The 14,902-nt window shown below is 34.4% G+C and overlaps 1 protein-coding gene across 2 annotated transcripts in view; it reads right to left on the bottom strand.

Moving 5' to 3' along the window:
• The window catches only part of LOC149575692 (uncharacterized), a 228,605-nt gene that overhangs the window by 25,827 nt on the left and 187,876 nt on the right, over nt 1-14,902 (bottom strand). Inside the window, exon 21 of one of the 2 annotated variants that reach the window (XM_089815445.1) lies at nt 12,517-12,633. The exons of the other annotated variant lie outside the window; for it this stretch is intronic. Coding sequence (XP_089671571.1) covers nt 12,517-12,633 — 117 coding nt within the window. The remainder of the gene's footprint in view (nt 1-12,516; nt 12,634-14,902) is intronic. 2 annotated transcript variants of the gene reach the window in all.

Here is a 14,902-nt window from a genome sequence, read left to right as displayed (position 1 = left end):
CCAATCTGAGATGCGTATTGTTTTCTTTGGTGAACTAGGGCACACTTTTGTTTTTATCTTTTTCATTTAGTGTTTTCCTTTCATGCCTGTAATTGCATATGGTCAAAGTATTTAGAAGTATCATATATTGGTTTTGAAAACCGTCCAACTCACTTAGTATGTGTTGGAACTGCCAAAGTGAGTGGGATTCTAAACTTTATAACATTTTCTTTGTTCATATTTTATTCCTTTTGCAAACATTTGCAAGTCTGTAATACTCTTGCACAATGCTATGCGATTAGGACCCTTTGTTCCAATTTCACTTTTCAATACATTTTGTTATGTACAAATGATATCCCTAGTCCCAATCATCATGAATACATATGATTACACATTCTAGTCATATTTGCATAGTGTAATCATGTTGTATTTGTTGAAGTTTGTAGCTACCATAGAGATCTTCATCTTTGATTTTTATGAGATAGAAATATGTTTCTTATGACGGTTATGGTCTTCTTCAGCTAAAAGTGATATTTGTGACTATATTTAAGTTAATATTATGCAAAAAGATGTGTCATACGCCATGCAAAGAGGCATGCATATGGAAATGTCAAGTGTTGCATTTGTGGAAATATGAAGGGTGTCATTTTTGGGACTCAAAGAGACCTTTGCGTGAAAGATGAAGAGTCTTATGAAATCTATTTATATGATTGCTTGTATATTTGTAAATCAATTAAGTGGAAAGCTATGTACTTGAATATTTTATGATCAATAAAAGACATTTTTTCTAGCGTGGCTGGGTTTTTCCCTTCCATGGAAGGGTTTTCCCAGGATAAATGTCTAGAGTGTTTTGTATATTGTTTATGCTATTTTATCGCAGTTTTATCTTTACTCCTGGGCTAAAACATTAACATGGTATCAGAGCCTCCGATAACAGTAGTATAGGAGAATGTATAAGTCTATCTGTGTTTGCTAAAGGCTGATAGCAGCTTTGTGCACCTTCAAGTAGGAGATTTACTTGACAAAATATGTCAAGCATGAGATACTGGACTCTATACTTGGTGATGGAAAAGAATGCGATCGGTTCTTCATTGAGCTCCAAATTCTGTTGAATCTGAGGAGGGATGAGGCATGTCAGTAGCATCTACCAAGGAAAGAAAGCTTGACAAAAGTGTCTTCACTTCCGTTAAAGGATTAGAGTCACTATGGACACATAAGTTTTCTTATATTTACTTTTGCAATTGAAAGATATCTATTTTCTTTGGATGTATTGGGCATAGTCTCTTTATTCTTCATATCATACACTTCTTTTATATAATTCATGATCTGCATATATTCTTGTGGCAGTGTCTTTTGTTTCTTTAAGGAGGGTAATGGTTTCATGTTGATTGAAGCTGATATTTGCAGGAGATCGTCTGATATTAATATTCAAATGCTGTGCATAAGACATTTAAAGGAGATCATTTGTTATTTATCTTTTTTCTGTGGAAAAGGCCCACTTGGCTGCCAACTCATTTTTTGATGTGAATATATTATGGCACCGTTTTTACATATCTCGACTCATTTGTTTTTAGCGATGATGGACCATTTTCTCCATGGAGGCAATTTTTTATCATGTCACTTCTAAGTGGTGATTTCTTATTATTAATATTTTGCTCATTATATTTATTACCAATGACTCTTGGAGCATATGCGTTTTCTTCATAGGAATTTTTGTTTGGAGCCCGTGATGATCAGGCATCAAGACCTGACTTGTGGAAGGTGGAACCAGCGGGAGATAAAATTTGATGGGAGTAATATTTCATATCAGCAGGAGTTGGTCAATCTTTTGCGGAAAGCTCTTTGTGCAACTCTCCATTTGCCGAAGGCGATGATTATGTGGCAAATTCAATCATGTTATGCGGTTGTCATTTGATGGACCCTCCAATGACTTCTAGATGAAATGTCAATCTTGTAATTTCTATCATATGTTGGGCTTCATAAATGATGTCACTGTTTAGTGGTACCTGCTCGATACATGTCATTAACATTGGCATTGTTTTATATAAAACGATTGTCAGTTTGGTAATTTCCTCTTATCATCGGGCCTCTTCAGCTCACTGTCTTATGTCCCTGCTGAACGATGACTTGGCATCTATATGATGTATTTGTTTCTGTCGTGGTGACCATCAAATTCAGAGCAGCAAAATATCAACAGTTTTGGTGTTGTGGTGATTTGTCTCTCATTTTTTGGTGGATGTCTTTTATCTGCGCATGCGGATGAGATATGCTTGGTTCTGTCTTTTATTAGCATGTGTGGAGGATTTATGTTTTGTTCTTGAAGAGCTAGAGTTTTCTTGACTGTGTTTCTTACTCTTCTCCAGTATTGATTCAATATATTTGTTTCTCTCCAATTTTATTAAATATAGTTTATCTCATTTGTGGTCATCGTCATTACCACTGGAAAGAACTTTATTCCTGAATGGGCGTCTATTCTTCTTGGCTAGAAGGTTGCATCTGTTCTGGGCAGGAGTCTCCAATTGTCCGACCATAAACATATTTGGTGGAAGATACTCATATGGCCTAACATATTCTTTCTTGAAGTCAAACATTGCATTCTCACTGGCTATCTCATATCAGTTTTTGATCTGGGTCTTGGTCAATGTTTGATCTCTGCATACTGGTTATATTGCACAAATATTAATCATCGTCGATCAAATTGGAGATAGATTTCATCCTCCTGAGTGTACGGAGTTACTAATAATCAAGGATAGAGTGTTGATTATTGATCTGGCTATGTTACTACTTGGCAATGCTTGCAGAAGTTACAATGTCTTATGACAACCTGTCTCCTGATGGGACAAAACTGGTTTGAAACATGAAACAAGACTTTGATCAGATAAGTATTATTGTTATTTTATATTGTTGTCTTGAACATTGGTTGTATAGGCACAAGACATAATCTCTTCTCTGTGTATGCTAAGATAAGATCGCAAAGAGATAAGTATTAATGATTATATCTCTTGAATATTGATTTCTAAATATTGCTTTTAACATTGATAGTCATTAATATCTCTCATCGTTGTAGGATGCAATGGGATGGCGAGAGATTATGCAACGTTGTTTGTAGTCTTGATACTACATTGATGGCACATTTTTATTAGGGGAAGACCATTCAGCTTCAGAGGGAGGTTACATGATTGAGCAAGATGTTCAACCCTTTGCAAGTTTATAGTCAGCCATCTTGTTGTGTACTTAAAGTTGTTCCCGCTGAGAGGGAGACTCTGTTATTAAAGATATCCCTACTGAGGGAATTTCTACTAAGAATCTCAGTTATTAAAGTTGTCTTTGTTGAGAGGGAGCCTCTGTTATTAAAGTTGCTCCTGCTGAGAGGGAGATTCTATTATTAAATATGTCCCTGCTGAGAGAGTTTCTGCTAAGAATCTCAGTAATTAAAGATGTCCTTGCTAAGAGGGAGTTTCTATTAAGAGAAAATCTCAGTTATTAATGCACTCTTCTCTGGGAGAAGTTTGAGGTGAAAGCCCTCATTCCACCTTTGCTAGTGGGTATGGTGAACCACCCTCTATGAGTAGGCATGGTGGAAATGCACTCTTCTCTGGGATAAATCTGAGGTGAAAGCTCTCATTCCATCCTCTATGAGTAGGTATGGTGGACCACCCTCTGTGAGTAGACATGGTGGAAATGTACCCTTCTCTAGGAGAAGTTTCGGGATAATGTCTTCGTTCTACCCTTTGCAAGCATGCATGGTGAAAGACGTGTGACTCCATTCTATGAGCTTATGAAGTAACTATGATGGATTATGTTACGCTGAGATAACATATGTTATGTGAAGTTATCATTTTTGGTTGCAGCTATGTGTGCTTGCCTAAAAGATCTCTCTCTCTTGTTAAGAGGGAGTGTCGAAGTTTATAGCTACAACAGAGATCTTCATCTCCGATTTTTATGAGATAGAAATATGTTTCTTATGACTGTTATGGTCATCTTCAGCTGAAAGCGATATTTGTGAATAAATTTAAGTTAATATTATGCAAAAATATGTGTCATATGCGATGCGAAGAGGCATGCATATGGAAATGTCAAGTGTTGTATATGTGGAAATATGAAGGGTGTCATTTTTGGGACTCAAAGAGACCTTCGTGTGAAAGATGAAGAGTCTTATGAAATCTATTTATATGATTGCTTGGTATATTGTGAATCAATTAAGAAGAAAGCTATGTACTTGAATATTTTATGATCAATAAAAGATATTTTTGCAAGTGGGGCTGGGTTTTTCCCAAGGTTGCATGGGTACTCACACCCACACCCCTGGTACTTGTACCCACGTACCCAAGTACCGGGTACACATATCCCAAGTTCTGGGTACTCGGTGGAGAACATCATAGCAAAGAACCTTGATTAAGATTTCTGAATTTCTTTTCTTGGTTTTTCATTTGCATATCAGCTTGTTGTTTATCAAGCTTAATTTAATACCTAATCAGTTTGAAATATTAATACAATATTGATTAACAATAAACTTTATCACTGTTCAAGTCAAAAGTTTATCATTTGCAATATATCTTTGTCATATGATTTATGATCTTGTTCATGTTTAAAGCCTGTGTTCTCTGTTATGCATCTAAACATTTATCATATTTTATTATTACAAACATATAGAAAATCTGAAACTGAAAACAATACATTACATTTGCAAACTTTATCACTGTTCTTGTTTTGAAAAACCATTGTCATGACTCGTAATTTCAGATTTTCTATAAATATATAAGTATAATAAACAATAGAGTTTGACATGCCCAAGTACCCCTGTCCCCTATTATGTAAAATAGTCGTACTCGTACCCGTATAGGTACCCTAAGTACCCCAAGTACCTGTGTCCCTATGCAACCTTGGTTTTCCCCTTCCATGGAAGGGTTTTCCCAGGATAAATGTATAGAGTGTTTTTTAAATTGTTTATGCTCTTTTATTGTTGTTTTATCTTTAATTCTGGGCTGAAACATTAACAGTATTGAGATATATTGTGTGCAATTGGGATCAAGTCCCGATTGCACCCCTTTGTTGCTGAAATAGATTTAATGCAATTGGGACATAAAGTTTCAATTGTAGGATGAAACCCTTGTGGTTACTATGTAATCGGATTTAAAAGGTCTGATTATACATGTATTTGAAAGTGGTATCCTTTAATGTAATCAAAACTTTAAGCTCTAATTACACATATAATTGCACTATTCTCCATCATTAACTAATGCAGACGGGATTTATGATCTCGATTGCACACAATAGTGTTTTGCTTTTGCCTTATGCAAAGGGAACTTATAGTTTTGACTGCATACCATGATATCTACGTAGTCTAGTCAAAACATCTAGTTTCAACTGCATAACACATTTCCCCCATCACTATATAGTAGTGTAATTGAGACTTCTAGGCTCGATTACACCTAAGAACATATATGTCCTTCCCTTGTATGCAAAGCATTCTTGAAACTCCAGAATTTCAGATTGGTCCATTTTTAGTCGCTTTTTTCCTTACTTACCGGATTCGTGCCCTAGAGGCCAGATCCAGATTTGGGTCCGATCCAGATAGGATCCTTGTTTTACATAGTGGATTCGTCTAGATTCGTGGCCCACGAGTCCGAACGAATCCACTGTGTAAAACAAGGATTCTACTCGAATCTACACAAATCCTCAAGGATCCAGTGCGAATCCTCAAGAATCCACAGGTTTAAGTGGGTCTAAGTTATTTAATATGACTTTTTAAAATATATTTTTTGCTTTCTAATCCTACGTTGACCCTTTTATGCATTATATATACTAAAAACTGAGAGAAATATACATTATATATATATTCATGAATCCTAATTGGCGAAAAAATAAAATCGCGAATCCATGGATCCGATTCACGTGCCCGAATCGTTAACTAAGCTTTTTCCCCTTTTTTGTTTTAGTCAAGAACTTTCTTTGTTGTCTCATAGTTCGTGTCAAGTTGTCACCCAACATTGGAAGTCTTTTGAGTCCATTGATGTCGTTCAACTTTAGATGCCCTCATTAATGCTCTGGGCTTCTTGCCTCAACTATGCATAGAGCACTTCCCTTGAAGAACTGGTATTACACCATGAAAGAAGATGAGGTTGGAGTTCAATGATAAATGACATAAGTATGAAGGATGCAAATTGATGTTCATACACAAGATGCCTTTATCAAGAATCTAAAGGCTCCCAACAAGTGACCTCTTGTAGCAGCACAAAGACCTCTTTGGTAAAGGATGTGTTAAATTTATAATAGTGATATCATACTAGTCTGAGAGTCCAGACCGCACCTTAATCTTCTCCCCTTGCATACCATTAGAAAGCATTATATACTATACACTTTGCAAATAGGATGGGCAGTGATCCGTGGGAAATAAACATGTTATGCACTATGACTAATAGTTATGTTACTTAATATTTGTGTTATCTCCTTATGGACGTCGATATCTATAAGTGTAGTCTGGACCGACCTAGAGAAGGTCATGTCCCTTTGAGGGACATGCCCTCTAGTCATGGTATAATAGGTTGGTGTTATTGTAGTTTAAGAACACACAATACATTGAAGTCTGCTCCTTAAAACAATATTGCCCTATACGAGTTATTGCAAAAAAAAACAAGTTTTAGAATAATATTAAATATTCTGAAAATTACCTTCTACATTTAGAAGAAGAAAAAGATCAGAACAACAACAAATCCTAAAGGTATTATCTCAGATCTGAACCTATAGAATATTGCATATACTTTACATAGTATCAGAGCTCTAGTAGTCAAACCTAGGCTCTGCAAATTAAATAATCAGACTTGATATATATCTAGCATCATTCTCCTATCTTCAATGGCATACACAATTAGACTCGAAGACAGGTTTGATGGGAAAGAACACTTTGATGCTTGAAAATTTAGAATCATGATGATTCTTGAAAAAAATGATGTAAAACAATTTGTTGATTTAGAATCTAGACAACCTATTGTTGAACCTCATAAATCTATCTGGAGTAAAGGAAATAGGAAAGTCATTCAGATCTTATTAGATGGAGTAAAAAATGATATAGTACCTATGCTAACGAAACATCAAACAACATTTAAATATGATGAATGCATTACTAAATGCATATGAGGTTAACAATGGGACTAGAGTTCTCGCACTAAAAAGGCAACTAAATCACATACAAATAAAGAAGGCAGAATTGATGAATTCCTTCTTCCTACGGGTTGCCAGCGTGAGAAATGAACTTTCAAGTATAGGAGCCATCGTTAATGATACAAAATTAACACTGATGGCTATAGATGGATCACCAGATTCATGGGAAACATTCGCACAAGGAGCAAGTGCTAGAGATAACATTCCTAACTTCAATAGACTTAAGGGAGACTGTCTTTAGGAAGAATGCAATAAACCTAAGAAAGATCTATCCAAAATAAAATGTTTCAGATGTGAAATGTTTGGACACTACAGATCAAATTGCGCTGAGAATTATAAACAAGTGAACTGTACAAAAATCACTAAGGAAGAAGATAACTATGATCCTGAGAATCGTGTATTGTATTCGGCACTATCAAATGAAGTCTCAAGTAAAGCATGGGTGATTGATAGTGGATCTTCTCGACATATTACAGGATACAAAGAAGCACTAGACTCTATGTTAGAAAAAGTTAATGGCAAAGTCACCATTGGTGATATTCAGAACATTCTGTCAAAGGAATTGGAAATTGCACCTTGAAACTAAAGTCAAGTAGTTCTCTACTTCTCAAAGGAGTAATCTATGTACCAGGAATAAAAAGGAATCTAATCTTGGTTACGACACTTGAAGATGATGGACAAAATGTTGCATTCATGGACGGTAAAGTCATAACCTGAGCTAAGAACTCCTCAATTAAGAAAGCAAAATTGATTGGTCAGAGAAAAGGGTATTTGTGTGAATTAAATTCAGAACCTAGTCGCCCTATTCAAGCCTTAATTCATGAAGCTATAGACATAAATGAAATATGGCACAGAAGGTTGGGACATATAATTTTCAAAACTTTATCAACCATAGAGAAGATGGTTACTAGTTTACCTAAACTGAATAAAGATCACTCAAGCATATGCAAAGGATGTGCTCTGGGTAAGAACACCAAAAGTCCATTTCATGATAGCACTAGAAAAACTAACAATGTTTTGGAATTAATCCACTCATATTTATGTAAACCTATGTTTGTGCCTTCTCTTGGAGGATTTTGGTACTATATTTTGTTCATAGATGACTTCTCTAGGAAACCCTAGATTTACTTCTTAAAATGCAAAGAATCACAAGAAATCCTAAAGAGATTTAAAGAATTTAAAACCTTAAATGAAAACTTATCAGGACAAAAAACTAAAACTCTTAGAATTGATAATGGAGGGGAATACACCTCAGATTTGTTTAAAAGGTTTTGTAAAGAAACATGAATTAAGAGGGAGTATATCGTTCCTTATAACCCACAATAGAGTGGGGTAGCAGAAAGGAAGAATAAAAATATTATAGAAGCTGCTAGAGCTATGATATTTGATCAAAATCTAGAATATTATCATTGGGCAGAAGCCTCTTATACTGCTGTCTATATTCAAAACAGAAGCCCTCACTCCTACCTTAGAGATAAAATGCCTAAAGAAGTCTTTACTAAAGTTAAACCCAATATAAGTCATCTTAGGATTTTTGGGTGCCCTATATATATCCATATTCCAAAAGAAAAGAGAACCTATTTAGAACCCTCCTGGACGAAAGGTATTTTTGTAGGGTATAGTGAAACATCTAAAGCATATAGGATTTTCATACCTGGACAAAAAACTATTGAACTTGGGATGTAATTTTTGAAGAAGATTTAGCATTTAGAGGGAGAACATGGAAGAAATTGAAGACGAAATTCAAAACCTTAATCTTGAAGAAATTCAAAATTCAAAGAAAAGACCACTTTGGGCCATTAAAACTGTAGAGGCATCACAAGACTTTGCTGCACCTTCTAGAATAGTTGAAGAAAGCAAAAGAACCAAAAGATTTTCTAGTTATACAACAAACATGAATCAAGCAATATTTCAAATGCTATTAAACTTATAGCTTGGAAAGAAGCTATGACAGAATAATACCAATATATTATGAAGAATGATGTTTGGGAAATTGTTCCAAGACCTAAAGGAAAATTTGTTGTTTCTTCCAAGTGGAAATTTAAAATAAAGCATGTTGTTGACTGTAGCATTGAAACATATAAAGCCAAATTTGAACCAGGGGATTCTCTCAGGCAAAAGGGATTGATTATGAAGAAACCTTTGCACCTATTGTCAGAAACCTTTGCACCTGTTGTCAGATATACCTTTGTAAGAGCACTCCTAGCTATCGCAGCATCAAAGGGATGGAAAGTACATCAGATGGATGTAAAAATAACATTCTTGAATGGAAAGATTACAGAGGAAGTATATTTGGAGCAACCTAAAGGATTTGAAACTCATGATCCTAACGTTTTCGTTTGCAGGCTCAAGAAAGCTCTGTATGGGCTTAAACAAGCTCTAAGGGCTTGGTATGAAAGAATTGATAAATATCTCACCGGCTTAGGATTCTCCAAAAATAAAGCCAATCCAAATCCATATTATAAAAGGTATAAAGATGATATGGTAAATTTGATACTATATATTGATGATTTACTAATAACAGGTGATGATCATCTCATAGATCAATGCAAGAAAGGCCTAATTAGAGAATTTGAGATGAAAGACTTGGGACTCCTTTATTACTTCCTAGGACTAGAAGTACAACAGAATTTTGACAGCATTATACTTCATCAAGGGAAGTATACATTAGATATTTTGAAGAGATTTGAAATGTGGAATTGCAAGTCTATGTCTTTTCCAATGCAGACTAATCTACATAAACTTAAAGAAGTAGCAACAGAATCACCTTCCATAGATTCTACTCTCTACAGACAGATGATTGGGTACCTTAAGTACTTAGTAAATACAAGACCTGATATTTGCTATACTGTTAATGCCTTAAGTCATTTTATGTGTGAGCCAAAGGAGATTCACCTAGTTGCAGTCAAACACATTATGAGATACTTACAAGGCACTCTTAATCTTGGGCTCAAATATGAAAAAGTTGACTTAGATTTACATGAACTCACTAACTCAGATTGGGGTGAAAGTGTTAAAGATAGAAAAAGTACTTCAGGATGTTGTTTCAGTTTTGGATCAGCAATGATATCTTGGATATGCAGAAAACAGTCTTTAGTAGCAAAAAGTTCCACACAAGCCGAATACATTGCAATACCGATAGCCTCTCGGGAAGCAGTTTGGCTTAAAAAGTTACTTGTGGGATTATTTGGTCAAGTCATGAATCCTACAATTATTCATTGCGATAATTAGAGTTCCATCAAGCTTTCAGTGAATCCAATTTTTAATGACAGGTCCAAGCATATCAAAATTCCTTACCATTATGTAAGAGATATGGTAGGCAAGAATATTGTAAAATTAGAATATATTTGCACTGCAGATCAGACAACAGATATTCTCACGAAACCTCTCTCTAGAGTGAAGATAGATCACTTTAGGAAAAGACTTGGTATGGTTGAATTGTAATTCATTTGTATTCTTTAAATTATTAATAAAATAATTTTATTGTCAGGCTATTGGCTGTTATGGGCTCCACAATTTGTATTTATTATTTTAGAGGTGACGATCTATGAGGTAATGAATACTTGTATACAAGATAGTATGAGAGATGACGATCTCTCAGATAATATGTTGAACAATATAGAACTACTGTTAGATCTAGGTGAGTTCAAGATCATTTATGACATAAGCATTTCTATGCCTATGAATCACAACTTTGATAAAGGAAGAATTTATTCTTCAGACTTTACCCTGTGTTCTGGTAGATCTTAACTCAAGATCAAGTTGTGATATAGGATTGTCAGTTCCTATGAGTCACAATCTGGATAAATGAAGAATTTAATAATTCTTCGTATTTTATCCTGTGTATTGCATTACATGCAATACTAATATCACTAGTATAAGTCATATCACAAAATGGTTATATGACTCAGTATCATGTGTTCCATGATACCATTTGTTCATAAGATTTAGATAGATATAGAGTATCAATCTATGCTTATTCATCGTAATTGATGATGCTAGATATTTTATCTCTCAGTATCATTATACAGTTAAAAGGAAGTGCTAAATTTATAACAGTGATATCATATTGGTCTGAGAGTGCAGATCGCACCTTAATCTTCACCCCTTGCATACCATTAGAAAGCATTATATACCATACACTTTGCAAATAGGATGGGCGGTGATCCTTGGGTAATAAACATGTTATGCACTAACTATAACTAATAGTTATGTTAGTTAATATTTGTGTTATCTCCTTCATGGATGCCGATTTATATAAGTGTAGTATGGGCTGACCTAGAGAGGGTCATGTCCCTTTGAGCATAGTTCAAAAAAACTACGATATTTCGCTAAAATCACGATATATCACACATCAAAACTTAAAACGATATTAACACAATAAAAATCACCACTGATAAATTAAAAAATGCATGGAGTTATTTTACCAAAAAATCGCTAAAAAATCACGAGATTTCTGCAAAAAAATCGGTGACACAGTCGTATTAGGTTTTGCAAAAAGCATTATTATTAAATTAACAAACAAGAAATATTGAGAGTCAACTATTAACGAATGCAATATCCCTCGACATGGTTTTTTCTGTACGTAGGCAGAATGAATGGCGGAATCATGATGTTGCACTATGATTTCCTCCCAATTTGCTGAGAATTGAATCGATGCTTAGAAAATAAAACAATGAAAATGAACCCTCAAAAATACACGATTTTCCTTTACCGACCCACTAAAGTCTAAACATTACAATGCTATTAAATTATTCGACTTAGCTGCTCACCTTATATTAATATATCAGCTCAACCTTATAGTAGGCCATAAAATAACTAAATAACCCCAAGGATAACGACGCCACACTTTGATTTAATTATTAGAGCATTGACTTTGGATTACAACAACAAATACAAATCACCCAGCTTGTCTAAGTGCCTCCATAACAATATGATAATGGACTATTTTAGTTATTCATTAAAAAAAATTATTTAATTAATGGCTTTATTCTAAAAGCTGAAATTTATAAATTTAGTATAATATTGTATTTATATATTTCAATAAACAAAATATAAATTAGTAAATAATATAATAATAATTATTTGCATATTTCAATTTTACTTTTTATTTAAAAGAATAATGTCATTTATGTATTATTTATTAATACATATTATTTGCTCAAAGGTTTCATTTACCATCAACTTTAATTTGGTATTTATTTTTCAGATTTTTATTTATCATCAGTTTTTATGAATCTTTGTAAGAAGTTATTTTCCACGTTGGCTATTTTCATTCATTTGAAAAAGCTGAAAGTTTGATTTGTTTTACAAGCCATACATATTTTTGAATGAAAATAGTCTATGCAAGCCCACACAAATTTGTCAAATGCATACCTCTGCACGCCTCAAGAGTGTTGCAAGCACTACAATCCATTCCTTAAAACTAACAGTACACATGTGTGCTAGAAGAAATTCTGCATCCAAGCGACTTTGTAGCAACTCCATACCAAGCTGCAAAAACATACAATAAATAAGCTAGTTTAATTCAAAAAAAAAAACAATTTTTAGTTCTTTTAAAGAAAAGAGAAAGTTGAAAGAGTAGAACTCGGCCAGGTTCTCCTTCTTTCCAGTTACTGATTTCATTGTTCCACAAATAATAACAAAAATAAAAGAACAGAAAAAAGTGCATTTAATTAGTTGCATTTTTTTTATTTAAGTCAAATTTACATTCAATCAACCCTAATCTATAGAAGACAATGGGGCATTGCTATATTACAGGAGCTACCAGTTGAAACGATTATATTGAAAAATCAGGACAAATAAAAGTGTTTACACTCATATAACGGCTAGGAAACTAGACATGACCTAAAAACACTACTACGTTGCAGAAAGCTACAATCAATAAATCTTGCATATTATATCATTCCATACTGCATCAGCCAGCTAGAAAGTGGTAAACTCTGCATGCTAGTTCCTGTACCCAATAGCAAGAATCAAAACCTTCAGCATAAGAAACCTTGAAATTAAGGACCAAAAGTCATCCATACAAAGCTTAGATGTGTCTTCACTTGAAGATCTCCAGAAACCTCAAGGAGAGAAGCTTTCTGTCCTTCCAGTAGAGTTATTTTCAAAATCTCTCATAATTTTGACCTAAAAATTTGACTACATTATTTAAACTTGGCAGACTTTTTCCTGTACTCAATAGAGCTTGCCTAACCCTCCTGAATTGACTTGATGGACGCTGTCTTTTTGATGCTCTCAAACTGAAAAATTTGAATAAAGAATTCTCCATGCTGGATACCATAATGAATTTCTGTCAACCTTGACCATAACAGTACAGAATCATTCTATAGGGTTTGAGCAATCATAGTACAAAGTTCAAACATTCTTCTTCACTGTGAATTGACTTATCACAACTGGATCCTGAGCTATTGATCTATATGATGTAATGAAAAAAACCTTAATCATAATGATTCTGAATCATGTAAACCTATGCTGAAACTGTTCAATCTCGTGTAGTGGTTAACACCCTTGATTACTCACTTCAGCAAAGCAGCAAGAACCGAACTTGTCTCTGATTACCAAAATATAGAAACCCTCCTTTATGGATGCCTCCATAAGCTTTGAATTGATGTTTACTTTTATCCTTGATTGGAAATATAACCGGATTATCCAAACTGACTACTAGCTAATCCACACGATTTCAATGCCCAATGCTTGATTTATATTCGGCATTTAGGTACAACTTTTTGTCACACTTGCTCTCTTCTTCATCTGGAGCAAAATTTCAAGATGGCTAAACTGTTCCACTTCACCACCTAAAATGATTATCCTTCATGTGTTTTGGTTGGGCATGGATCACTAATCAGGTTGACATCCTTCTTATTATGTTTGGTGGAAATTTATTCTGGCTTTGCCACATGGATATTGAAATCACCTTGCAGAACTACCATAAGAGTGTGCCCTAGTCATGGGCATGGTTTACTCAAGCTCATGCCACCCTTTTCTTATGGTTTTATCTTGGCAATCCACCTTGAAACAGTGCCAAACCTTGAGTCTTCTTCCAATTTTAGTGGAGGCATAGCTTTTTTTATAGTGTATTGACTTTTTTAGCTTAGTTGGATATTCTATTTGACACTTGCCACCTAAAATGATGCCTATTTTAGCTTTTTTCACCAAACTTTCATACTTGAACTTTATTTCTTTCCTTCTATAGCAGGTGTGCTTTTTCAAACCCATTGTCATGCTTCTAGAGCTGGGTGCTAATCACCTATGGATGTTCCCTCAACCAATTCTCCTCTAATGACACAGAATCTAGTAGACTTTCCCACTTTGATGATCATTACCTTTTTCTTTATCTCAAATTCCTATATCAGATGGCTTTGAGCAAATCCTTCATTCTTTGTCGGCTAAAACTTTTACTACAATTTCTCCTCAAGTATGGCTAATAACAATTGCCACACCCATTCTTGGTTCACCTTCACTGTATCCAATGTTAGAAATTTTCAATAGTTTAGAGACTTTCCCACATTGATGATCATTTCTTTTTTCTTTATCTCAAATTCCTATATCAGATGGCTCTGAGCAAATCCTTCATTCTTTGTCAGCTAAAGCTTTTACTACAATTTCTCCTCAAGTATGGCTGATAAAATTGCCACATCCATTTTTGGTTCACCTTTACTGTGTCCAATCTTTCAAATTATAAATATTTTAGAGCTTTGTGAAACCATCTTTTCCCTTTGTTAGTTCGAAACGAATAATGACAAGACAACTTTGACAA

Source organism: Cupressus sempervirens, chromosome 2 (assembly GCF_028749045.1).
Source record: "Cupressus sempervirens isolate cs-2001-9-10 chromosome 2, ASM2874904v1, whole genome shotgun sequence".
Taxonomy (NCBI): Eukaryota; Viridiplantae; Streptophyta; class Pinopsida; order Cupressales; family Cupressaceae; genus Cupressus; species Cupressus sempervirens.
The sequence above is the reverse complement of the archived record's forward strand: the minus strand, read 5'-3'. Positions and strand labels throughout refer to the sequence as shown.